Consider the following 27,962-nt stretch of genomic DNA (forward strand, 5'->3'; position numbering starts at 1 on the left):
TGTCCAGCTATCTTTTTTCCACTTGAAAAAAGAAGGCAGGCTTGCAAGTTTATTTTTGTCATTATGCCAAGAGGTATGATGTACGGACCTGGGAAGTCTTGTGGAAGTGTAGAAGACAGACAGGTTCATACCACTTTAGGAAACTGGAGAAGCCACCCACAGAAGGTGACCTGAATTTTAAAGGAAGTGCATGAGCTCACCAGATGAAGGTAGAACTTTTGTGGCCAAGGTGTGACACTGTACTTGGGACACAGTAAACAGTGAATACAGGAGTCACATGGTGGGGAGTGCAGGAAGTGAGACTAGGAGGGGGCCAGGGACCTGGTCACAAGGGTGTGGATGCTTAGGAGCTGGGGTTTTTCCAAGGGCCAGTTGTGGTGGCTCACGCCTGTAATCCCAGCACTCTGAGAGGCTGAAGCAGGTGGGACCTGAAGTCAGGAGTTCGAGACCAGCCTGGCCAAAATGGCAAAACACTGTCTCTACTAAAAATACAAAAAAATTAACCAGGCATGCTGGTGGTCACCTGTAATACCAGCTACTCACAAGCCTGAGGCAATAGAACTGCTTGAACCCTGGAGTCGGAGGTTGCAGTGAGCCAAGATGGCACCACTACACTCCACCCTGGTCAACAGAGTGGGTCTCCATCTCGAAACAAACAAAAAAAAAGCACAGCCAGGTGAGGGATTGTTTGGGGTGCTGTTTTGGAAGCTCAAGCTGGTGCTTCATGAAGGGCAGGCAGCCTGGGGACAGAGAGGCCAGTGAGAGGCAGGAGCAGCAGCCCAGGCTGTCACTGAGGAGGGGACAATGTGGCAAAAATGGAGAAGTGCATAGGAATCTGGAAGGTCCAGACAGATGTGGGTTTCCCCACCTCCTCTCCCCACTCCCCACTCACTTATTAGCTGTGAACCCTGAGTGAGGCACTTCCCTCTGAGCCTTTATGACTTAGCCAAGGTGACAACTAAATGGGAAAAGTGCCTGAGTGGTGACCCATAGTAAGTAGGTGAAGTGGTAGCTTATTTCCCTGCCCTGTTGAGGTGGAAGCTGGTGACCAAGGGTTCCCTCTGAGTGACCCAGCTGGTGGCAGGGAAAGTCTGAGGCTGCTTGTTCAGAGAGGGTCACCACTATGCATGGGCAGCATGGCAGACTTGCTGCTGGGACAAGTGCTGGAGGTGAGAGACCTGGAGGGCTTGGTCTCTGATGGCTGAACAAAGAAACGAACAAAGAAAAAAGCCAGTTGAGGCAGAGGTTGCGGAGAGCTGATGTTGCGCCATTGCACTCCAGCCTGGGCAACAACAGCGAAACTTTGTCTCAAAAAAAGAAAAAAGAAGAAAGAAAACTAACACAGGAACAGAAAGTCAAACACATGTTCTCACCCGTAAGTGGGAGTTGAACAATGAGAACACGTGGACACAGGGAAGGGAACAACACACACTGGTGCCTCTAGGGGGATACGGGGTAAGGGGAGAAACAGCTAATGCATATGGGGCTTAAAACCTAGATGACGGGTTGACGGGTGCAGCTAACCACCGTGGCACATGTATACCTATGCAACAAACTCGTACATTCTGCATATGCATCCGCAAACTTAAAGCTAAAAGAAAAATAAACTTTTTCACATTCTTCACCATTTGTAGGGTTTATTTTCCAAATGAATTCTTATATTTAGTAAGAGTTGAGTACTGGTTGAAGGCTTTGCCACATTCTTCATGTTTGTCGGGTTTCTTTCCAGCATGATTTCTCATGTTTAGCAAAGGTTGAAGACCAGTTATAAGCTTTGCCACATTCTTCAAATTTGTAGGGTTTCTCTCCAGTATGAATTCTCTTATGTCTAGTAAGGTGTGAGGAACAGTAAAAAGCTTTGCCACATTCTTCACATTTGTAGGGTTTCTCACCAGTATGAATTCTCTTATGTCTAGTAAGGCTTGAAGAGCTTTTATAAGCTTTGCCACATTCTTCACATTTGTAGGGTTTCTCTCCAGTGTGAAGTCTCTTATGTTTATTAAGGGTTGAAGAGCATTTATAAGCTTTGCCACATTCTTCACATTTGTAGGGTTTCTCTCCAGTATGAATTCTCCTATGTTTATTAAGGGTTGAAGAGCAGATATAAGCTTTGCCACATTCTTCACATTTGTAGGGTTTCTCTCCAGTATGAATTCTCCTATGTCTAGTAAGGGCGGAAGAGCATTTATAAGCTTTGCCACATTCTTCACATTGGTAGGGTTTCTCTCCAGTATGAATTCTCTTATGTGCAGCAAGGTGTGAGGACTTCCTAAAGGATCTGCCACATTCTTCACATTTGTAGGGTTTCTCTCCAGTATGAATTCTCTTATGTGCAGTGAGGTGTGAGGATCTCTTAAAGGATTTGCCACATTCTTTACATTTGTAGGGTTTCTCTCCAGTATGAACTCTCTTATGTTGAGTAACGGTTGAGGACACACTAAAGGCTTTCCTACATTCTTGAGATCCGTAGGGTTTCTTTTTAGTATGAATTATCTTATGCCAAGTTAGGTGTGAGGAACAGTTAAACGCTTTGCCACATTCTTCACATTTGTACGGCTTCTCTCCAGGATGAATTCTCTTACATTTAGTAAGGTTTGAGGACACACTACAGGCTTTCCTACATTCTTCAGACTTGTGGGGTTTCTTTTTAGCATGAATTATCTTATGCTGAGTCAGGTGTGAGGAAGAGTTAAACGCTTTGCCACATTCTTCACATATGTAGGGCTTCTCTACAGGATGAATTCTCTCACGTTTAGTAAGGTTTGAGGACACACTAAAGGCTTTCCTACATTCTTCAGATTTGTAGGGTTTCTTTTCAATATTAATTACCTTATGCCGAGTTAGGTGTGAAAGTATACAAAATGATTTGCCACATTCTTTACATTTGAAAGGTTTCTTTCCAGTATGTCTTGTCTTGTGTGTATTTAAATTTGAAAATTTATGAAAGACTTTCTCATCTTCATTACATTGATGAAGTTTGCTCTGGGTAGTTGTCAAACGTTGGTTAAGTCCATTAAAACCTTGTTTGTGCACCTTACACTCATCTACACTTTTACAGACTTTTCTTAATTGTAAGTTCTCATGTTCACATTTATCATATCTCCTCAGTATCACTTCAGGGAAATAATATTTTATGTCTTGTTCCGGGCAGAGGTCTTTGGCAAAATGAGAACAGATAACTAAAAGAAATCAAAATAACAAATTACTTCATTTACTAGATTCAGGCGAATATACTTTACAAATCTACCCTATAAAATTATACAAACTACATAAGCAAGATGGCAGAGCAAATTACCAAAGGCTCTAATTTTTAAAATAAATATACACATGTAACATATACTGACCAAAATACATTTGTGGAAAATTTATAAATGAGTTAAGTGTGTGCAGTGCCCCAGGTGAGTACAATGCAAAGAGCCATAGAGAGAGAAAAAAAAAGTCAGTTACCTTTACCCAAAACAGGTCTTTTAACTCCCCAATATAACATAGTGCCTTTAAAAGTAAATTGCCAACTCCTGGTTTCTGTTTTAAAAGTCAAGAAAAATACTGGCACATACATCCTTATTTCTCATTTCTATGGGTCTTTCCTGACACTGTTTCTTGTCTCCCATGACATAAAGTGCTGAAAGAAATGATGTTGTACTTTGGCATGACAGTTTCAGTCTGATGAGATCGAAGGTAAATGTTACAGCAGCAGAGAGACTGCAGTATCACAGACAGGGAACAGGTGTAACAAATGGGTAGTACTAAGAAGAAACAGGAATAAACTCTTTTAACTAAAATATAAACACACACTTTTAGACAAGAAACATCCTAAGAACATGTTTGAGAGTCTCCTAGAATCTTTAGCAAAGACAATTGGTTTCAGACTATGACAGGAGAAAGCAACATTATAAATATTGTGACAGGTAGCATTTTTATAATGTCCAAATCTCAATCAAAGATTACAGTGTATACAAAATATTAGGGCAACATGGCCCCATCATAAAAATTATCAAATTTTCAGAAAGCAGCCACGAAAAAAGATGTATAGATTAATTTAAGGACTGTAAAATAAAGTGAATAATACTAAATCAGTGAAACAGAAACAGACAACTGTTGAAAATCAGACAAATAATAACACCAAAAATATTGAAAATATCAAAAAGCAAACTGAATAGGTTAAAAATAGAAAAAGAAATAACTGAAAAATTCTAGTAGTGAGAAAAATGATATAAAAAAGTTCAAATAACAAACTAGTATACACAAGATATTTATAACACATATATAAGCACAATTTCAAAAGTCATAGACGAGAATCTTAGAAGCTGCAAGACAAAAGTGATGTATCATTTATAAGCATAGTCTTATATGATAACCTGTGAATTTATCAACATAAATTCTATGGGCCAGAAGGAAACTGTGTGATGTCGTCAAAAGTCCTGGAAAAAAACAAAAACAAAAACCTAACAAGTGAGAATAATACCATCAGCAAAAATGTCCTACCAAAACAAAAAAAGAGGAAGAAAAGACCTTCCTAATCCTGAGAAAGTATGTTGGCACTGCACATACCCTATATATCAAAGATGCAGAAAGGGTTCTTTCCCTGAAAAAAACATGATGCAAAAATACAACACATAATCGTAAGAAAGTACATAACTTTCTGGGAAAGACATGCACACACACAAAAATAAAATTCCTTAGCATTATCATAATGGTGCAGAAAACATCTTATTCTCTAAAATGTGAAAGATAAAAGCATAAAAGTTATTATAAAAATGTGTTAATGAATATACAACACAAAAAGACATAATTAGCAATATGAACAACAAAGTTGAGGGCACATGTAATGAGGAAGAACTTTTGTCTGCAACTGAAGTTAATTTTTTACCAGACTGAAATACATTGTTGTATCTTTTAGAGGTTTTATATAATCCCCGAAGTATCGCAAAGTAAATATCCGTATAGATACACAAAAGAAAGTAAGAAATAAGTGAAAGCATATCAATACAAAAATTAAAAAGACACAAAGGAAGACAAATAGAGAAAATGAGGGACAAAGATATAAGAATTGAAACAACAAAATTAGTAAGTTTTTCTCTTTCATAAAATTATTTAAGTATATATAAAATTAACTTTCCAATCAAAAGACATACTTTTAATAAAAGGATTTTAAGAAAATAAATTGACAAGATACAACTTGCCTTTCTACAAGAGTTAGTTGAGATCTAAGGATAAAAATTACTAAAAGTGGAAAGACAGTAGAAATTCCATGCAAATATTAAAATGAGAACAGAAGAAGTCAAAATAATATTACACAAGCTACATCTTATGTCAAAAACTGTCATATTTTATAAGATGTACTTGAAGTCAAAGCTCCAAAGAGACAAAGAAGGACATTAAACAACGATAGATTCATTCACCTAAGACAAATTTGTATATGCAAGTGTGTGTGTGTGTGTGTGTGTGTGTGTGTATGTGTGTGTGTATCTCACATTAGGGTCCCCTATATAAAGCAAATATTGATAGAACTGAAGAAACACAGAAAGAGCAATAAATTATAGTAGGATATTTTAATACTTCACTTTCTGTTATGACAATAAAACAAGACAAAATATTAGTAAGGAAACAGAGGACTTGAAGGCAGTATAAAACAATTATTCCAAGTAGAAGTATAGAGAACACTCCTCAACAAGATCAGGATACACACCCTTCTCAATAGCTCATACAACATTCTCCTTAATAGAGCACCTGTTAGGCCAAAAGAAAAGTCTTAACACATTTTTTAAAACTGAAATTTTATGGATTACTTTCTCTGACCAAAATGGAATGAGTATTAATAGAAGAAACTGAAAAATTCACAAATATACAGAAATTAAGCAACACACCCTTCAGCATGCTCTTACTGAAAGGTTCAAATAATTAATATTGTGAAGACTTTCATACTGCTCGATGTAATCTACGGATTTTATGCAATGCTTTTCAAATTTCTCATTGCACTTTTGAATAGAAACAGCAACCCCAAAAGTATATGGAATCTCAAGAGACAATAAAATACTCAAGAATCTTCAAAAAAGGACATAATATTGGTGGCATTACAGTTCCTTAAAGTACATTAGAGGCCAGGTGCAGTGGCTCACGCCTGTAATCCAAGCACTTTAGGAGGCCAAGGCAGGCAGATCATGAGGTAACGAGTTGAAGACCAGCCTGACCAACATGGTGAAACCCCATCTCTACTAAAAATACAAAAATTAGCTGGGTGTGGTGGTGAGCACCTGTAATCCCAGCTACTCAGGAGGCTGAGGCAGGAGAATCACTTGAACCTGGGAGGCAGAGGTTGCAGTAAGCCAAGATTGCGTGCCATTGTACTCTTGTACTCTAGCCTGGGTGACAGCTATCTCAAAAAATAAAAGCACGTTGCAAAGCTACAGAATTAAAACAAGGTAGTAGGAGTATCAAAGTGAAAAAGTAGACTAATCAAATATAATGTAGCACATATATAAACATTCATACATATGGTGATATGAAAACTCATTTGCATACCCATAATTATTGAAACACTGTTGCTGAAAGCCAGTAGGTAAAAACAATGCAAATTTTTGTCAGCAAATTATCCAGTAGATATAATTTGAAATATGAAAGTACTAGAATATAACCCAGGTTTTGAAAAGCAGAAAGTATTCTAAAAACTAAAAATAAGGCTCAATGACCTTTTCCAAAAAAAATGAGCCTGCTATGGGTTTGGAGAACATAGACACCCGAATCATATTATAGACCAACTAGGCTTAACAGATGCACACAAAACTTTCCAGTCAAAGAAAAAGGCTCTCTCCAGTCAAAACCACAATATTCTAATTTGTACCTGGTATATTCTGTTCAAACACATACCAGCTCTTATTAAATTTATCGGCTGGGTGCAGTGGCTCATTCCTATAATCCCAACACTTTCAGAAACCAAGGTGGGAGGATCACTTGGGGCCAGAAGTTTGAGACCAGCCTGGGCAACATAGTGAGACCCTGTTTCTACAAATAATAAAAAAATTGGCCTGACCTGGTAGTGCATGTCTGTAGTCCCAGCTGTTTGAGAGGCTGAGATGAAAGAATCACTTAAGCCCAGGAAGTTAAGGCTGCACTGAGCCAAAATAATGCCATTGCACTCCAGCCTGAGTGATGGAGGAAGATCCTGTCTCAAACAACAAATTTAAGATGACCAAAATTATACACTGTGTGTTTTCTGACCAAAACTCAATGAACCTAGAAATTAAAAAGCAAAAGTGAAACAGGTAAATCCAAAAACAAAGGAAAATAAAACACACTCTTCAACATTTTCTTGCTTAGGGTTCAAAACATTTAATTTTTCAAAGATGTCAATAAAACCTACAGTGTTCAAAAAATAATGTTGAAAACTGGATTATTAGCATTAATAAATTTGGATTATTTCCTTGAACAATATACAAAATATATTTTAAATAAAATACTTAATACATTAAAAAATAATTAACAAATCTCTTAGAAAAAATATAGGGGAAACACATGACATTGGGCTTGGCACCATTTTCTTAGATACGACATTAAATGCATAAGCAACAAAGAAAAGAACAGTAAATCTTAACTGCACTGCACTTCAAAATTTCTGCACATCAAAGAAAACATTCAAAGGAGTAATAATGCCTCCTAGGAAATGGGTGAAAATATTTGCAAATCATGTGTGTTAACGGTTAATATTCAGAATATATAAACAACTCTTAAAACAGAACAATAAAGTTGAATAATTTGATTTAGAAATAAAAAATTGAACTAAATTTTCATCAGTAAAGATACACAAATGGGAAAAAGCATTTAAAAGGACATGCAAAGTTAACAATTTGTAGAGAAATGCATAAAAATCAGAACGAAAAACAAAATCACCTCGTAGCCATTAGAATGAAACTATAAATCTTTTAAACTCCAAATCTGTTGATGATGCAATGAAAATGAAACCCATTCTTATTGTTGGTGGAAAACAAGAATGCAACCAATATTTTAAAATGTTATAAATGATCTTCGAATAACTAAAAATGAAATTATTGAATACAGCATCTCATTTATGAATCTATATTTGAAATATGCAACACAGGGCCTGAAAGAAATATCTGAACATCCATGTTTACTGTAGCAGTATTCACAAAAGCTGAAAGGCCGAGGCAACCCAGATCTCTCTTGATTTACAAAAACATGAAAAAATGTAATGTATATACAATAAAATATTATTCAGCCTTAAAAAAAATTGTCACATTTTAAGATAAACTTTAAGTATGTCACCTGAAATAAGCCAGTTACAAAATGATGAATACTGTATGATTTCACTTGTATGAAATATCTTAAGTAGTCACACTTACATAAACAAAAAGTGGAAGGGTGTTTGTCAACAGCTGCTGATAATGTAAAATGGGTTGTTGTTACTTAATGGGTATCGAGTTTTAGTTTCACAGATGTAAAATTTCTAGAAGTCTTTTGCATAACAATGAAAATACACGTAACGTATCTGAAATGTACAGTTTTCTTTTGAGACAGGTTCTCACTCTGTCATCCAAGCTGGAGTACAGTGGCACAATTATGGTTCACTGTAGCCTCAAATTCCCAGGCTCAAGTAATCCTCTCCCCTCAACCTCCCAAGTAGGTGGGACCACAGGTGCAAACCACCATGCCTGGGTTATTTAAAAAACATTTTTTTTTATTAGAGACGGGGTCTTTACATGTTGCCTAGGCTGTTCTCAATATTTTGGGCTCAAGTGAGCTGCCTGTCTTGGCCTCCTCAAAATCCTGGGATTACAGATTTGAGCCACCATGATGCCTGAGCCTGAAATGTACACTTAAATGGATTTCAAATGGTAAATTTTATTTTATGTGTTTTTACAACAATTTTTTCAAACAAACAAACAAAAAAACCCTAAAAACATAGAGAACTATAAGTCTTTTAAAAAATTAACCTCAAATCACAGAAGTATTTCACACAAAAGAAATACATATTCATGGCCAGGTGCGGTGGCTCACGCCTGTAATCCCAGCACTTTGGGAGGCCGAGGCAGGCAGGCAGATCACGAGGTCAGGAGATCGAGACCATCCTGGCTAACATGGTGAAACCCTGTCTCTACTAAAAATAGAAAAAATTAGCCGGGTGTGGTGGTGGGCGCCTGTAGTCCCAGCTGCTCAGGAGGCTGAGGCAGGAGAATGGCATGAACCCGGGAGGTGGAGCTTGCAGTGAGCTGAGATCGTGCCACTGTACTCCAGCCTGGGTGACAGAGCGAGACTCTGTCTCAAAAAAAAAAAAAAAAAAAAAATACACATTCATCATTAAATACAGGGTAAAAATAAGACTATTCTCATGACTACTCACTTAGACAAGATAAACAACCATTGCAAATCAGCTAAGAAAGAATATATACAAGATAAGCCATAACTAAAATTGAGGTTATACTGATAAACACACACACATATATAATCTGATTATGATAAGACATATGGCTGATTTATCTACTATTTAAACCCCACATTGACTTAAAGTGTACAAGTGGAATTGCAAATTGTCTAAAATTATAATACATAAGTAAAACCAAAAAACACAATAAACTGATGTTAAAAAATAAATAAACTACACTGGCAGGGCACAGTGGCTCATGCCTGTAATCCCAGCATGTTGGGAGGCCGAGGCAGGTAGATCACAAGGTCAGGAGTTCAAGACCAACCTGGCCAACACAGTGAATCCCCGTCTCTACTAAAAATACAAAAATTAGCCAGGCAGAGTGGTGCATACCTGTAGTCCCAGCTACTCAGGAGGCTGAGGCAGGAGAATCGCTTGAACCTGGGAGCTGGAGGTTGCAGTGAGCTGAGATCAGGCCACTGCACTCCAGCTTGGGCAACAGAGTGAGACTTCGTCTCAAAAAAAAAAAAACAAAAACAACAACAAAAAAACCCTACAAAACAACAACAGAAAACTAAACTACACTGAAAAACACACTAATATGTAAGTGCCAAATACTACTAGGAGAAATGTTTATTCATAAAATCTAGTAAGCAACATTGGTGTACCATTAAAAAACAATTTAAATACTACTAGGAGAAACGTTTATTCATAAAATCTAGTAAGCAACATTGGTGTACCATTAAGAAACAATTTGTAGAGTTAACTATAATATTTGACTGTAACTGTGTACTCATGAAAGGCAGGTATTTTGAATCATTGGCATGCACTGTATGGAAGCAAAATTTCACAGAAAATGCAGTATAATCATAAATAGAAGATTCTAATGGGAAACTTTTAATAAATAAGCATTTTTAAAAATGAGTTAATTTTTATGTTTTACATATATGCTATACTTAGACAAAATGAAACTGCTGTAAACCAACTTAAGAATAGCCTTACATTATTAAATAAAAATTCTATCTCACAATATAGTTAGAACGCTTGATATATAAAACTCATATTTGGGAATATATTAGGTTATTATTTAGATATAGGCTGAAGAAAGTAGGTGAAAATCCTGTAATTCCTTTTTCCCTGCAGCAAACTTAAATTTATAAATAGCTATTTTAGTAAATATTGAGTGACTACTAGTTATCTAATTTGCTTCAAACATAACATGTAAATGCTGGCATATTGTCCTAAATGTCTGAATCTAAAATTACATACAAATTTAAAACAGAAAACAGAGGTAAAGGCCGGGCACGGCGGCTCACACCTGTAATCCCAGCACTTTGGGAGGTGGAGGTGGGTGAATCACCTGAGGTCAAGAGGTCAAACCCCATCTCTAAATACAAAAATTAGCTGGGCGTGGTTGCAGGCGCCTGTAATCCCAGCTATTTGGGAGGCTGAGGGATGAGAATCCCTTGAACCTGGGAGGCAGTGGTTGCAGTGATCCGAGATGGCAACACTGCACTCCAGCCTGGGCGACAGAGTGAGACTCCGTCTCAAAAAAAAAAGAAATAGAAAAAGAAAAAGAAAATAGAAGTGAAAACATATAGGGAGAGTGACATCAGTAAGATAAAGAAATAAAAATAAAAGGTGCCCTATTTACTTATCCCCCAAAGGCAAGAAAATTTGTCAGCCATCCCTGACAAAAATGCTTTTCTGAAAGAGCCAGGTATCATGGCTCACACCTGTAATGACGACTACATGGTACATTAAGATCAGAGAATTTCTTCAGGCCAGAACTTCAAGACCAGCCTGGGTTATGTAGCAAGATCCCATCTCACAAATAAGTGCCTTTAAGAGAGCTTTGAGATACAGGCAGGGAGTCGTGAAACTCTGCTAAAGCCCAGAATTGAGCAGTGTTCCTTTTCAGAGGGCAGGTCCTAATTCAGGGGGCAATCTCTGGGACCTCTGTTCTTGGCTCCAGATCAGGAAATGGCCCACTCAACTTTGTCCCACTGAGAATTCTGAACTTACTCTGTAATCATCCCAAATTCCTCCCAGCCACAGTCTGGGAGAGGTCCTGTCCTTCCAGAGGCCTGGAGGAAGACACCCATTTATAGCCATACAGCAGGCCTGCAAGACCTTGGCCTTTACTGTGGTCCCTGAAGCAGTTCAATGACTCAGTTCCAGCTCGCTGAGCCACGGTACATGGGCAGTTCTGCCTACGGAGAACCACACAGTGACCTGGGGAAATGCTCTCTGGTTCTTAGTGAAAGCCATACTCTTCCACATCCCAATGTAAGAGGCCCAGCATTTGCAGACCCGACTGCAAAAACCTGCCCTAGTGTCTCCCCTACAGAGCAAAGTCCTGAAGGACAGTCACTCTGTCCAACAATAAAATGAGAATTACAACTACCCAAGCCCCTTGTAATGAGCCAACTAAAGGTGGACCCTAGTGAAGACCCAGCAGCCTTGTGATCAAGCTACAGCCCCTCTATACTACAAACCCAGAGGGCATCCCATCACTCTGAGGGCCCAACAAAGAGGACTTTTACCTCTTGAAAGCAGTTTCTAAAAACTTGAAGGGGTGTTTGCTCCTTCAAATTCGCAGACACCGATGCAAAACTATATTGTGCCCATTGTTAGTGCTTCTATTTTAATATAGCACTGGAAGTGTGTGGCAAAACAATCAGTCAAAAAATAAAAATATTCATTGAAATTGAAGACAAACAAGTAAAAAGTTGCTGTTCATGGACTATATAATGTTAGATATAAAAAACCACCAGCAGTATATTAAAACCTTTCTAAACTAATAAATACACTCAGTAAATTAGCAAAATATAAAATTAAGATACATTTTATGGTTCCATATACATAAAACAAACTGATAAAATTGAGGAAGAAAACAATCTGATATACAATAGCATTGAAATAATAAATTTCTGAAAACAAATTTAATGAAAAAGGTTAAAAATCTTTACAATTAAACATATATTAAAGAAATTAGAAGACACATAAATTAAAAATATTTCATGTCTATGGGATTGAAAGAATACTGTTAAAGTGCCATATTATCCAAAGTGATCTATAGATTCAATAAACTCCCTATCAAAATTCCAGCAGTATTTTTTTCACAGTAATAGAAAATAAAATCCTAAAATTTGCATGAAACTACAATAAACTTTGAATAGCAAAAGCAATCTTGAGAAAAATGAACAAAGCAGAGGGACATCCTACTTTATAATTTCAAACTGTATTTCAGGACTATAGCAATGCAAACAAGATGAAATATGCAGAAAAAATTAAAAACAACAAAAAAACCATAATGGAACCAAAATCACTACTCTCACACATTTCAGACAGGATGCAAAAAGAGAACTTAAAAAACAGTTTAACACAGTTTCTCAAAATTATGCAGATATTTGTGTGTCCCCAAAAATAATGAAGACACGGTCAAATTGGGCAGTCTCTTACATGCCATAAAGAGGACTTTGGCTCTCACTGTAAACTTGAAGGAAGTTCACTGAACGGAAAGTAGAATCCTCAGATAATTTAAAAGCATAAGACAGAATATGCCCCTATGTGACAGAAAAATTTAAAAAACAAAAACAAAAACAAAACAGCTTTCAGAAACTATTTCTTTTGGAATAGAGCTTCCCAAATTACATTTTGAAAACTGGTTTTCAGCCGGGCACAGTGGTTCATGCCTGTAATCCCAGCACTTTGGGAGGCCGAGGTGGGAGGATCACCTGAGGTCAGGAGTTCAGGACCAGCCTGGCCAACGAGGTGAAATCCCATCTTTGCTAAAAATAGAAAAATTAGCCAAGCTTGGTGGCATGCCCCTGTAATCCCAGCTACTCGGGAGGCTGAGGCAGGAGAATCACTTGAACCCAGGAGGCGGAGGTTGTGGTGAGCCGAGATCGTGCCACTGCACTTCAGCCTGGGAATAAGAGTGAAACTCCATCTCAAAAACAAAAAACAAAACAAAAAAAACTGGCTTTCTCCTTGACCTTTGGGCCTCTCATCTGTGCCGTCTGTTGTGTTAACTTTCACCTACCTGGGGATTCATCTACCATCTTGTGTCTCTTCATATTCCAGGGATATTTTTCTTTCTCTAGACAGGTGATTAAATCTGGCTTAGAGACAGCAATACCTGTTTTATTAAAAATAAATAACATAAATCTTGCTCATATTCTGTAATTACCAACTTAGTAATGTGCTCAGTAAAGAGAATGTAATCGAATATTACAGTAAATTAACCCCAAAATACTGATTTATAACAGAAATTTCTAAATATTCAGAAAATATTTTAAATCGTAGGTTTTTAATTTCAGTAACCAGTACTACTAAATCAAAAATTGATGGTGGCAATCAGATTTTAAGGTGTGGGCAACAATATTTTATGCCACTAAATTTCTGGAATTACCACTAATCTAGATTGAAGGATACAGATCAGCTCAGGAATGTAGAAAGCTCAGGTCAAGATGAAAACATAATGAAGAAATTCTTTTTTACATGGACAAATCCCCAAGATTTTCTTGAAAACAAGGATCTGAAACTCATTTGTGCAAAGCAAAAATTACAAAAAAAATTCTACAAAGAAATGAAACATTTAGGGTATATTAGAAATTATTACCCTCACCTAGGAAGACCAGGTTTCCGTAGTTTTCTAACATCACATTTCTATACAAATTCTGCTGTGCTGTGTTCAGGCATTGCCACTCTTCCAGAGAGAATTCTATGGCCACATCCCTAAATGTCAATGGTCTCTGAAAACAAATCACACACAATACACACACACACTTTTAGCAAGTGACCATGGGCAGAATTTCAAATTTGACTCAAGGGGAAATGACAGAGTAAAGAGAACTGGTTCTGACTTACAGGAGTGACTAAACTTATCCAATAAAATAATTTTCAACACAGAAATATTCCCTAATGTATTCTCTAATCTGAGAAAAAACAATGGCATAAGATCCACAACATCGGTGTATATATGATATTTTTCTGAATAATAAAGTTTTAAATTAGAGGCATGAACACAAACATGTACATTTTTTAGTGCTATATTTACACCACACAGAATAAATTGTGTGTATTTTTCAGATCAAAGAGACGTGCTGAGTTAGCAGGTACCTCTCAAATTTTAATGTGTACAATAAAACTGAAAATCTTGTTAATGCCCATTATTTTCTCAGAGGATCTGGAATGAAGTTTGAGTTTCTGAATTTCTAACAAGCCCATCAGTAATGCCACATGTTTTTGGCCCAAAAATACTACTTTGTCAAATATCCAGTAAGTATTTTTCCCGGTTTTTCTGGCCTGTAAACAAAGATGAGAGCCTTCATTTTCTAAAGACAGATATAAGCAAAGAAAACCTAAGAAGGCCAGCCACGAGATTAAATATGATGATTCATGCACATCAGCTGCATAAAGATACTTAATGATAAAAGAAACATAATTAACTCTACAGTGAAAAAATCTGTGAGAGAGCTCTTTAAGCAAGTCAATCATTAACATCAAGTGCACTAGGACAAATTTTTATGATGTGCTGATACACGCAGAAAGACACAGCATCACTGCTGTGATACTGCCACCCCAAAAGCAAATTATAGTCTGAATTTAATCATAAAGAACCAACAGTTTTATGCGAAGTTCAAGATACAGATATCTCCCATGTTCTGTAAATTTTAATAGTGATTTTAAGTAGTCATTCTAAAGTACTCTAGAGAGCAGGTATCTCCTAATATTTTTTTCTAGAACTTTCTGGGTAATAAATGCCATCCAGTTTAAATAAGCATTTTCTTAATACTGTTCCACATAGAGCTAACAGAAAACACAGATCAAACCTTAACATTAAACGTCCTCCACCTTTACTAAGAACCCCAGCTTTTACCAATAGGAATATTGAGTATCCAAACCTTCCCATGTTCAATAGCAACGAAGGGAACATTTTTAATGATTTTAAAAAGTAGTTAAACTCACTAGAGAGGAAAAGCACAAGTAGAAAAGTAAAAGTTTGTCTGGGCGTGGTGGCTCATGCCTGTCCCAGCACTTTGGGAGACCGAGGCGGGGGGATCACCTGAGGTCAGGAGTTCGAGACCAGCCTGGCCAACGTGGCAAAACCCTAACTCTACTGAAAACATAAAAATTAGCTAGGCATGGTGGCAGGTGCCTGTAATCCCAGCTACTCGGGAGGCTGCGGCAGGAAGAATTACTTGAACCCAGGAGACGGAGGTTGCAGTGAGCCAAGATTACACCACTGCACTCCAGCCTGGGTGACAGAGTGAGATCTTGTCTCCAAAAAAAAAAAAAAAAGGCACAGCACAGAGTCCCTTACACTCAGCACTCCTGTCTGTCACAACACAAATATTTCTGGTATAAATAAAGACAAGCAATCTCCATCCTAAACTTTCATATTATTTGCTGGCTCTTTAAAGTTTACAGAGGAAACAGAAGGCAGCAATGTCTCAATGAGTCTGCATTAGAAAAACAACATGTAGGCTGGGTGGTGGCTTATGCCTGAAATCCCAGCACTTTGGGAGGCTGAGGCGGGCAGATCACAAGGTCAGGAGTTCCAGACCAGCCTGGCCAACATGGTGAAACCCCATCTCTACTAAAAATACAAAAATTAGCTGGGCGTGGTGGTGGGCGCCTGTAATCCCAGCTACTTGGAACTTGGGAGGCTAAGGCAGGAGAATCGTTTGAACCCAGGAGGTGGAGGCTGCATTGAGCTGAGATCGCACCATTGCACTGCAGCCTGGGCAACAGTGCAAGACTACGTCAAAAAAGAAAAAAGAAAAAAGAAAAAAAAAACACATACACATGTACTAATGCAATGTTTTCTTAGGAGGTAGTATGTGCTCAAGAGTATGTTACAAAGCACTGTGTTGGGAATAACACATTATATGATTTAATCCTCATAACACCCTGAAAATTGGTACTAAGAGATGAACAATTCCCAAAATTTAGATAAAGAGCCTGGCATTTTTATTTCTTCTTCTGTTTCTCTATTATTGGTTTTTAAAAAACTGTAGAGAATAAAAGCTAAATATAGAAAAGATAGGGGAATACAGAAAGGAAAAGTTTAATGTAGTTTAGAAAAATTTTTATTGTGTTTATATTTAATTTTTGTGACTTGTGGAACAACTACTGGATCTGCAGGAATAGAAAATAAGTTGCTAAATGGAATGTCTCTGCAAGCACTAGTTTTAATAGAAATTAAGACCCTAAAATACGTACTTTATTTTTCCTATTTATCTGCTTTTGGGTTTCAGGAAATCGTGAGCACCAGCTCCAGAAAGATATCAGAATTCCCGAGAGATGAGCCAAACTCATCTCTTCTAACCAGCTCTGTGAGGCAAGACTCCAGGGCTGGGTCAGATCTAATAAGGCCTCCAAAAAGGGTGAATCCGAACAGAACTGGAGTACACAGTGGACCCTATATGGAATTCTGTTCTCTATGCCACAGGGGTATTTCCAGTTAGCTACAATAGCCAAGTCTCTGGATCTGCTCTTGAATTCTTGGACATCTGAATTTCAGTAGACATGGGATTCACACATTTAAATAGTAACCTCGGGCACCCTGTGTGCACTTAAAAGAATGTTTATGAAGAAAAAAGCAGAAGAGAGAAAGTGTTTTAAAAAATCTATGGGTGCACATGAATTTTAAAGCAAGTCCTTAGAGACCTATGAAGAGACTTCGATTCTGACACAGTAATACAACACCCCACAGACACTATTAGACAAATCATTGAGGCAGAAAATTAACAAAGACATAGGACCTAAACTCAACACTTGACCAAATAGTCCTAATAGACATTTTAAAAACTCTCTATCTAAAATCAACATAGTATACATTCTTCTCATTACCACATGTCACATACTCTAAAGTTGACCACACAATCAGAAATACAACAATTCTCAGCAAATTCAATAATCCCCAAATCATACCAAATGCTCACTTAGACCACAGCTTCATAAAGATATAATTCAATACAAAGAAAAACACTTGAAAACACACAATTACATGAAAACTAAACAACTTTCATCTGAATGACTTTTGGGTAAATAATGAAATTAAGGCACAAATCAAGAAGTTCTTTAAAACAAAAGGGAACAGTGATACATAGACTCTTTCCAACACAGGTAATGTGGTGTTAAAAGGGGAATTTATAGCACTAAATGCTCACATCAAAAAGTTAGAAAGATCTCGATTTAACAACCTAACATCAAAAATAAAAGAATGAGAGAAGCAGGAGCAAACCAACCCCTAAGCTAGCAGAAGACAATAACCAAAGTCAGATCAGAACTGAAGGAGACTTAGACATAAAAAGTCATATAAAAGATCAAGAAATCCAGGAGTTAAATCTTTTAAATAAATTAATAAGATAAACCACTAGCAAGATTAGTGAAGTAAGAAGAGAAGATTCAAATAAACACAATAAGAAATGACAATGGGATATTACCACTGACCACACAAAAATACAATTAACTATTGAAGTCTACTATGAACACCTCTATGCACACAAACTAAAAAATCTAAAAGAAATGGATAAATTTCTGGACAAACACATCCTCCCAATATTAAACAAAAAGAAATTGAAGCCCAGAATAGAACAATAACAAGCTCCAAAATTGAATTAGTAGTAAATAGCCTACCAGCCAAAAAAAGCCCAGGACCACACAGATTCACAGCTGAATTCCACCAGATGTACAAAGAAAAGCTGGTATTATACTTCCTAAAACTATTACAAAAAATTGAGGAGGGACTCCTCCCCAGCTCATTATATAATAAGAGCCATCATTCCGATACCAAAACCTGGTAAAGATAAAGCAAAAAAAGAAAACTTCAGGCCAAAATCCTTCATGAACACTGATTCAAAAAAAACCAAATGCAGCAGCACATCAACAAGCTAATCCACTATGATCAAGTAGGCTTTATTCCTGGAGTCAAGGTTGGTTCAACATAAACAAATCAATAAATGTGATTCATCACTTAAACAGAACTAAAGACAAAATCCGCAAGATTATCTCAACAGATGCTGAAAAAGCTTTCAATAAAAATTAATATCCTTCATGTATAAAACCCTCAACAAACTAGGCATTGAAGGTACATACTTCAAAATAATAAGTTATCTGTGACAAATCCACACCCAGCATACTGAATGGATGCAAGCTGGAAGCATTCCTTCTTAAAAACTGGCACAAGACAAGGATGTCTTCTCTCACCACTTTTATTCAACAGAGAATTGGAAGTCCTGGCCAGAGCAGTCAGGCAAAAGAAACAAAAGGTCCAAACAGGAAGACAGGAAATAAAACTAACGCTGTTGGCAGATGACATCATTCTGTATCTAGAAAACCTTCTAGTCTTGGTGGAAAAGCTCTTTAAACCAACAACTTCAGCCAAGTTTCAGGATACAAAAGAAAAGTATAAAAATCAGTAGCATTCCTGTACTTCAACAACATCCAAGCCAAAAACCAAATAAAAAACACATTCTCATTCACAATTGACACAAAAAGAATAAAATATCTAGAAATACAGCTAACTAGGGAGGTGAAAGATCTCTGTGACAAGAGTGGTCATACTGGCCTGGCAGACTGGCCCTCATCTACAATCCCAGCACCTTGGGAGGTGGAGATGGGTAGGTAACTTGAGGTCAGGAGGTGAGTACTGGCGTGGCCAACATAGTGAAACCCTGTCTCCACCAAAAAAAATACAAAAATTAGACGGGCATCTTGGTGCACGTCTGTAGTCCCAACTACATGGGAGTCTAAGGTGGCAGAATCACTTGAACCAGGGAGACGAAGGTTGGGGTTAGCCGAGATGGGGCAACTGAGCTCTAGCCTGAGTGACAGAGTAGAACCTTGTTAAAAAAAAAAAAAATGGCCATGAGGCCCAATGAAATTTAATTTCATTGATTTTATGCTATTTCTATCAAACTACCAAAACATTTTCTTTTTTTTGAGACAGAGTCTCGCTCTGCCTCCAGGTTGCAGTGCAGTGGCAGGATCTTGGCTCACTGTAACCTCTGCCTCCCTGGTTCAAGTGATTCTCCTGCCTCAGCCTCCCAAGTAGCTGGGATTACAGGTGCCTGTCACCACGCCCAACTAATTTTTATATTTTTAGTAGAGATGGGGTTTCACCATGTTGGCCAGGATGGTCTTGATCTCCTGACCTTGTGATCCGCCCACCTCAGCTTCCCAAAGTGTTGGGATTACAGTCATGAGCCACCGCACCTGGCCCCAAAACATTCTTAACAGAACTAAAAAACACTATTTTAAAATTTACGTGGAACAAAAAAATGCCCAAATAGCCAACCAATCCTAAGCAAAAAGAACAAAACTGGAGGCATTACATTATCTGACTTCAAACTATATTACAAGGCTATAGAAACCCAAAGCAGCATGGTACTAGTACAAAAGCAGACTCATATACCGGTGCAAAACAACAGAGAGACCAAAAATAATGCCACCCATTTGCAACCATCTGATTTTTGACAAAGCTGACAAGAGGAATGTGGGAAGAATTCCCTATTTAATAAATGGTGCTGGGATAGCTAGCTAGCACTGTGTAGAAGATTGAAACTGGACTGCTTCCTTACACCATATACAAAAATCAACTCAAGATAAATTAAAGACTTAAATGTAAAATTTAAAATTATCAAAAAAAAAAAATAGGCCGGGTGTTGGGGCTCACACCTGTAATCCCAGCACTACAGGAGGCCAAGGCGGGTGGATCAACTGAGGTCAGGAGTTTGCGACCAGCCTGGCCAACATGGTGAACCTCTGTCTCTACTAAAAATACAAAAATTAGCCTGGCGAAGTGTTGGGTGCCTGAAATCCTAGCTACTCGGGAGGCTGAGGCTGGAGAATTGCTTGAACCCAGGAGACAGGGGTTTTAGTGAGCCGAGATTGCACCATTGCACTCCAGCCTGGGCGACAGCGCGAGACTCCATCTCAAAAAATAAGATAAAATAACTTAAATTTATAAGAAAAAACTACCTTATTAAAAAGTAGGCAAAGGACATGAACAGATGCTTTTTAAAAAAATACACATACGTGTGGCTAAAAGCATATGTAAAAAATGCTCATCACTAATCTGTAGAGATATGCAAAGAAAAACGACAATGAAATACTATCTCACACCAGTCAGAATGGCTATTACTACAAAGTTAGAAAATGACAGATACTGTCAAGATTGTAGAGAAAAGGGAATGCTTATTCTCTGCTGGTGCTTAGTTCAACAACTGTAAAAAGCAGTGTGGCGATTCCTCACAGAACTAAAAACAGAATTACCACTTGACCCACCAACCTCATAAATGAGTATATGCCCAAAGAAATATAAGTTATTCTGTCATAAAGACACATGCATGTTCACTGCCCCACACTATTCACGTAGCAAAGACACGGAATCAACCTAAATGCCTATCAATGGTAGACCGGATAAAGACAATATGGTATGGCTGGGCGAGGTGGCTCATGCCTATAATTCCAGCACTGTGGGAGGTCAAAACAGGTGGACTGCCTGAGTTCGAGTTTGAGACCAGCCAAGGCAACATTGGGAAACCCCATTTCTACAAAAAATACAGAAAGACAAATTACCCAGGCATGGTGGCATGCACCTGTAGTCCCATCTACTTGGGGAGAGGAGGTAGGATTGCACGAATGCAGAATGTTTTGGCTTCAGTGAGCCAAGATTGTGCCACTGCACTCCAGCCTGGGTCTCCTCCCACAATAAAATAAAATAAAAATTTAAAAGAAAATATGGTACATAAACATTATAGAATACTGTGTGGCCATAAAAAAAGAACAAGATTATGTCCCTTGCAGCGACACGAATGGAGCTGAAGCCCATTATCCTTAGAAAACTAATGCAGAAAGAGAAAACCAAATGCATGTTCTCATTTATAAGTTAAGAGCTAATAAAGAAGAAACAAGAAACAAGAAAACATGGACACAGACAGGGCATGGTGGCTCACGCCTGTAATCCCAGCACTTTGGGAGGCCGAAGTGGGCAGATCACCAGAGGTCAGGAGTTCAAGACCAGTCTATCCAACATGGCGAAACCCCGTCTCTACTAAAAATACAAAAATTAGCCGGGCATGGTGGTGCATGCCTGTAATCCCAGCTACTTGGGAGGCTGAGGCAGGAGAATCACTTGAACGAGGAGGCAGAGGTTGCAGTGAGTTAAGATCGCACCACTGCATTCCAGCCTGGGTGACAGAGTGAGACTCTGTCTCAAAAAAACAGAAAGGAAAAGAAAACATGGACACAAAGAGAAGAATAACAGACACTGAGGCCTAGTTTAGAGTGGAGAGTGGAAGGATAAAGAAGATCAGAAAAAGTTGGGTGCTATGCTTAGTACTTCTGTGATAAAATAATATACACCAAATTTCCATGACACAATTTAATCTATATAATAAACTATATAATAAACTTGCACGTGTACCCCTGAATCAAAAATAAATGTTAAAAGGTAAAAACTCCATTAGTGGGGGAAAGTGCAATGTAGGTGGAAGAACTGGTTTGTGCTATTTATTTCTGGGTCCATGCAGACCAATGAGATTATGAACAGGAGGCCCAGAATCCTAGGTTGGTGGAGAAAACAGGTTGCTGCTGCAGATTCAGTGTCTGTGTGTGGCGATATGCCAGGAGACTTATAGACACTTTGTGAGTTTTTGGCAAGAAACACTAGAGTCAAAAATGCCGTGGTGAAGTTCGTGACAGTGGTGCCTAGTCCTGAGAGGGATGTGGACATGTCAATGTCTAGGATGTGTGTTTGTGAGTGGGTGGGACGCCTGTGGTGGCAGCTATGGGAAAAGGGGGACTGTCATCAGAGCTCCTTTCCTTTAAGTTTTCATCCTCTCTCACCCTGGGAGAAGACCTGGAATCACAGGAAAATGGGCAATAGGACAGCCTGTGTACAGGAGAGCAGAGCCTTCATTTTCAGACACCCAGAGTTTGGTCCAGGACAGGATTGCATGATATCTTTTCTCTGGCACCAAATCTGTAGTTTGCTGAACACCAAGCAATTCTGCAACACCAACTCATTGTCTAACATTTGAATTCTGACACTATCCAGAGTCAGCACAGATCCTGATTCCAGGCTTGGTCTCAATACACTGTCCTCACTGCAGATGCCAGTTACAAACCCCTTGTTCCCATCTGTGTTTGTAAGCTACTGTTTAAAAATTCAGAACTCATATAAGCTACCGCGAAGTTCAATAATTTGATAAAGTTACTCACAGACCTCAGCATGTTTACCAGTTTATTATAAAAGCTACAACCCAGGAAAAGTCAAATGGAAAAAACGTATAGGACCAAGAAAAGAGCTAGGAAAAAATGAAGGTCATAGATAACCCTGGAAAATAGTTGTGATTAATAAAATTATCCATCCATCGTGTGCTCCAGGAACAGCTTATGGAAAGAAACACCCTTCCCATTATGACTTAGATGGTGCTCTCTTTTCTTACCTATCACATAGCCAGACAAACACTCCACATTTTCTCCTTGTTCTCATAAAAAAAGGGGCCAGGCGTGGGTGGTAATCCCAACACTTTGGGAGGCCGAGGCGGGCGGATCACCTGAGGTTGGGAGTTAGAGATGAGCCTGAACAACATGGAGAAACACCATCTCTACTAAAAATACAAAATTAGTCAGGCGTGGTGGTGCATGCCTGTAATCCCAGCTAGTTGGGAGGCTGAGGCAGGAGAATCGCTTGAACCCGGGAGGCGCAGGTTGCAGTGAGCTGAGATCACACCATTGCACTCCAGCCTGGGCTACAAGAGCGAAACTCGGTCTTAAAAACAAACAAACAAACAAACAAACAAAAAAAACCTGAATTTGTCTTCAGTGGTCGAAAGAAAACACTTATAAATCGAACTTCACTTAAGTTTATCTACTTCCCACAGCCTCCTGAACTTTTAGCTACCTTCAGTTTGAGTGAACATATAACCCCATTTTATATCCCTCCTAAGAACATGCTGACTTCAGGGTAAAACATTCTCTGATCTAAAATCTGATTTTTTTACCCTCCACTTGCCATTGCCATCCCAACTTCTTTTTTTTTGAGATGGAGTCTCGCTCTGTCACCCAGGCTGGAGTGCAGTGGTGCGATCTTGGCTCACTGCAAGCTCCACCTCCTGGGTTCATGCCATTCTCCTGCCTTAGCTTCCCAAGTAGCTGGGACTATAGGCGCCCGCCACCACACCTGGCTAATTTTTTGGGTTTTCAGTAGAGATGGGGCTTCACTGTGTTAGCCAAGATGGTCTCAATCTCCTGACCTCGTGATCCGCCTGCCTCGGCCTCCCAAAGCCTCCCAACTTCTTTATAATTTTGTTTGCTCCTCCCTATGAAGAAAGCCCTTGTCTGCCTAAACTTTGCAATCCTTAAAGATCTTATACTTTACTTTCTCCTGTTGCAATACCCCTTTGGACACTGAATTTTCTTACATAAATCTAACTTTATTTTTAAAAGTCTAGAAACTGCCTCAAAACAGTAATAACTTCATCTTCAGTAAGATCCTCCCAGTACCCTTTTATCTTAACCTTACTAGCATCTGCCTGTGGGCCCCCAGCTTTCCAGGGCTCTGTAGCTTCCCTTAGGATTAAGGCTTCTTTTATGGCTGGGGTGAGCAGGCTGGGACTTCTGCAGGGGAGATTCCCCAGAAAGAACTAACTGGGCCTTTAATAACCTCCTTTTGCAGGCTCAATATTAGCCTTTTCTCGGAGTCACTGGGCTCAAGCTTTAATTTCCACGTCAGAGTTACACACTTGATTTTTGAAACTAAGTGTTTGAAATATTCAGCAAAACTACTCAAACATAGTGTTCATATAAGGGAAAGAAATTATAAGGTGCTTATTTTTTTTTTGTTGTTTGAGACAGAGTCTCACTCTGTCACCCAGGCTGGAGTGCAATGGTGTGGTCTTGGTTCACTGCAACCTCTGCCTCCCAGGTTCAGGCAATTCTCCTGCCTCAGCCTCCCGAGTAGCTGGAGCTACAGGTTCGCGCCACGACACCTGGCCAATTTTTGTGTTTTTTGTAGAGACGGGGTTTCACTATGTTGGCCAGGCTGGTCTTGGACTCCTGACCTCATGATACGCCTGCCTCCGCCTCCCAAAGTGCTGGGATTACAGGCGTGAGCTACCAGCCCGGCGTACATTTTACTCCTCAATGAGAACAGCAAAAGTATCTATTCCTTTCAGATAATGTTTATTGTTGTATTATTTCTACTAAAAATAATATAGTAAACAATTAGTCATAGGGAAACACTTGTAGGAGGTACCAAGTTTCAATTCATGAAATTTATCATGAAACTCAGAAATCAAGATAACAAGATATAGAACAGAGAGAGCTAATGTCACAAATTTACCCTGCAGAAAGATGAACTGACGTTTTTATCAATCTATGTAACTCACCAATTATCTAAAACATTTTTCTCGTCGAAATGTACTCATTTTCTACAGCCAAAATCGAAGAGAGATTTTCCCTATTATTTTCCTTGGTAGCACTCTAAAACCTGAGCCATGGAATTCTGTTTGAAATCACCCAGTCACAAAAAACACACCTAAGAAAATTTCTAAACTCACTCTGGGAAAGAATAAGGCAAATAAGAATTTTTAACATATAAAATATATGATTAGATATTAATATTTTTTTGAAACCCACCACTTTTATATCCTTTGTAAATATTTTTGAACCTTTCAAGCTCTACTAATAAAATGTAATTTACAGTTAAAAAAATTGAAATCGGCAGGGCATGGTGGCTCATGCCTGTAATCCCAGCACTTTGGGAGGCCGAGGCGGGTGGATCACCTGAGGTCAGGAGTTCAAAACCAGGCTGGACAACATGGTGAAACCCCGTCTCTTCTAAAAACACAAAAAAATTAGCTGGGCGTGGTAGAGGGCACCTGTAATCCCAGCTTGAACCCGGGAGGCGGAGGTTGTGGTGAGCCGAGATCACACCACTGCACTCCAGCCTTGGCGACAGAGTGAGACTTAGTTTAAAAAAAAAAAACAAAAAAACTAATATATATATAAAATTGAAGTCAATATAAGTGAATAAATCTTTTCAAGGTGACAAATCCAACGAGTGGCGGTGCTGATCAAAAAACAGATGTGTCTGACTCATGTGTCAAGTCATGTCATTCAATCACATCAGAGATTTTCCCACCCATCCTGCTCACTTAAGTGCTCAATAACCAACCTTCAGGAGACACTGCACTATGTTCCAGTGAGTACCCCAGGAGCATTTTACTTTTGCAAATTCTTGCAGCGACTCTCTGGTGTCAGTTTTTGTTTTGTTTTGGATACTATTTTTTTCTTTCATAAATCTTAGAAAATCCAGGGGACACAAATTGTTTGTTTTCCCCTTAATACCAGCATCTGATTGGCTGACCAGCAATGTGTCTCCAAGATATGAAAGCTGGGTTGGGTGAAGACAATGTTAATGTCTCAAGGGGTTACTTTTTTAAAGGAAGAGCACACCAGGAGATTCCTGTCAGCCCCAGGGCATCCACCTGCTTCCTTGAGAGGCTACACTCCATACCTCAGGCTGTCCTATGAAAGAAAATGACCCAGGACCTGAGATTCCCTAGACACTCTAGTAGACATAGCCGTGGCTGATATCTTGGTTTATTCACAGGCAGTACTGAAACCCAGGACCAAGAAAAAAACTAAAGGGTGGTTGAGGACACATCACCCAATAAAGCTTCCCACCACCAAAAAAAAAAAACCTTTACCCCAAAGCATTCTCGTAAGAGCTCTGTGCGTAGGGAAGATAAAAGAAAAAGAGGCACAGAGACTTTTCACAACACAGTGTCAGGGGTTATTCTTTGCTGTCTTCTCATGGGAAATATTTACAAACAGAAAACGAATCTTTTAAAATGTGCCATCCAATGGTTTGTAAAAAAATAATTAAAATACAGTATTGAAAATATACACTAAACGACAAATAGGTGACAATGTGAACTAGGGAAAGGAGGCTGGCATTTGGGATTGTCAGAAGGAACTGGAAATTTAGTATTTTACTTCAAGCCTGAGTTAGGCTGGAAGAATGGGGGATGAGGGGTAGACTTGAGACCGCACTTGGGACACATTTAAAAAATTCAGGGGAAAAAAAATCAGTCTCCTGTGGAGTGTGTATGCTCAAATGTATATATTTTTTTGTGTGTAAATTTTTGTAAATTGCATTGGGGAAAACAAAATTAAGGCTTAATCAACTAACTGTAAATGGTCAATTAAGCTCTGATTACATAACCAGAAAATTTACACGCTCAAAGTGGAAATTAAGAAAGTACGTGACTGCCTATAGTCCCAGCTACTCGGGAGGTTGAGGCAGGAGAATCGCTTGACAACGAGAGATTGCAGTGAGCCGAGATCGCGCCACTGCACTTCAGCCTGAGTGACAGAGCAAAACTGTCTCAAAAAAAAAAAACAAACAAAAAAAAGAAAGTACGTAACTGTACCTAACCGATTATTGAATTTGTTTTTTTTTTTTAACATGGACCTTATAAAAGTCTTTCCTTCAAGTTCCTCCCATGAACCACAAACTAAAACCCATAGCTGGGTACTCTACAATTTTTGAGCCACTCTTTGATTAAATTCTTTAATATTTTTGCGGTGACTCCATAAATTTTTAATAGATGAAAAGAGGGACTAGGAACCCCACCGACCAAAACTCTTCCCATTCATGAACCCTCACCCGAGTCGGGATTCTCCCCTGACTACCCTCCCGTGATCACTGCACAATCGGCCAGAGACAAGGCGCTGCGGCCTGCAGAGCTGCCCAGAGAGGCCTCCAGGCCAGGGGACCGTCACTGGGTCACTGCGCAGGAAAGAGACAGAACGCCCAGGGTCCTGCTGTCAGCGCAGCCGCCATGTTATGGCGGAAGGGGACTGAGACCGAGTTGGGCAAGAAGTCGGGGCGCAGACTGTGGAGCTGACTGACGGGAGACCCGAGTCCCAACACAGCCGCTTCCCACCAGTTCCAATCAACTCCTTCCCTTTTCTCAGGATGTCGGACCCGGCACTCTCACCATTTCTAGGCTTCCAGGGGGTCCTGGCATCTTAGCTGTGGATCTCCCAATACCTGCAGGTCACAAGGTCACGGAGACTGGGCCTCTGAAGACTAGACTTAGAGCTCCAGGGGCAGCGGGAGACAAAGGCCCCCATATTCCGGAAGCTGTCCTGCCCGCTCCAGCTGAGTGCCTGATTGGAGGGTTTCCAGCCCAGTGTTGCTGATTGGATGACGCTTAAATCCCCGCCTCCTCAGTTCGTGATTGACAGAAGATGTGACCAAACGCTGGGCTGAATGAAGAAAGAGTGACCGCCTAAGCTGCAGCCTGCTCAGGAAGGGCTTCCTCCCTGAGCTGAGCCAGGCCCGCCCCAGAGGGTGTTTGCATGTAATCTTGTGTATAAGGTTATATGCATTTATAAATAATATACTGTGTGGCTATTCACAAATGAAACGTTATAATAATAATGATTTTGAAATTTCAGGTTTTATAACCTTCCTGGCTTTGAGAAGGCAGCATGAGGTTTTTTGTTTTTCTTTGTTTTTGTTTTTTAAGACGGAGTCGCTCTGTTGACC

The 27,962-nt window shown here is 39.0% G+C and overlaps 1 protein-coding gene across 2 annotated transcripts; it reads right to left on the minus strand.

Annotated features, from left to right (window-relative positions):
- Positions 1-1,608: 1,608 nt before the first annotated feature.
- Positions 1,609-27,962, minus strand: LOC468794 (zinc finger protein 737). 2 transcript variants are annotated; one of them, XM_009435148.4, is made up of 4 exons: positions 27,409-27,962; positions 14,013-14,139; positions 13,428-13,523; positions 1,609-3,179 (listed from the first exon to the last, which is right to left on the minus strand). In XM_009435148.4, exons 1-4 carry the CDS (start codon positions 27,436-27,438, stop codon positions 1,705-1,707), a joined length of 1,728 nt encoding a protein of 575 aa, XP_009433423.2. In that variant the 5' UTR covers positions 27,439-27,962; the 3' UTR covers positions 1,609-1,704. The 2 variants fall into 2 exon arrangements, with proteins under 2 accessions (XP_009433423.2, XP_024207559.1); XM_024351791.3 differs by lacking the exon at positions 13,428-13,523 and having other exon boundaries at positions 27,409-27,565.

The sequence above is a fragment of the Pan troglodytes genome, chromosome 20, assembly GCF_028858775.2.
Source record: "Pan troglodytes isolate AG18354 chromosome 20, NHGRI_mPanTro3-v2.0_pri, whole genome shotgun sequence".
In the NCBI taxonomy this organism is placed as follows: Eukaryota; Metazoa; Chordata; class Mammalia; order Primates; family Hominidae; genus Pan; species Pan troglodytes.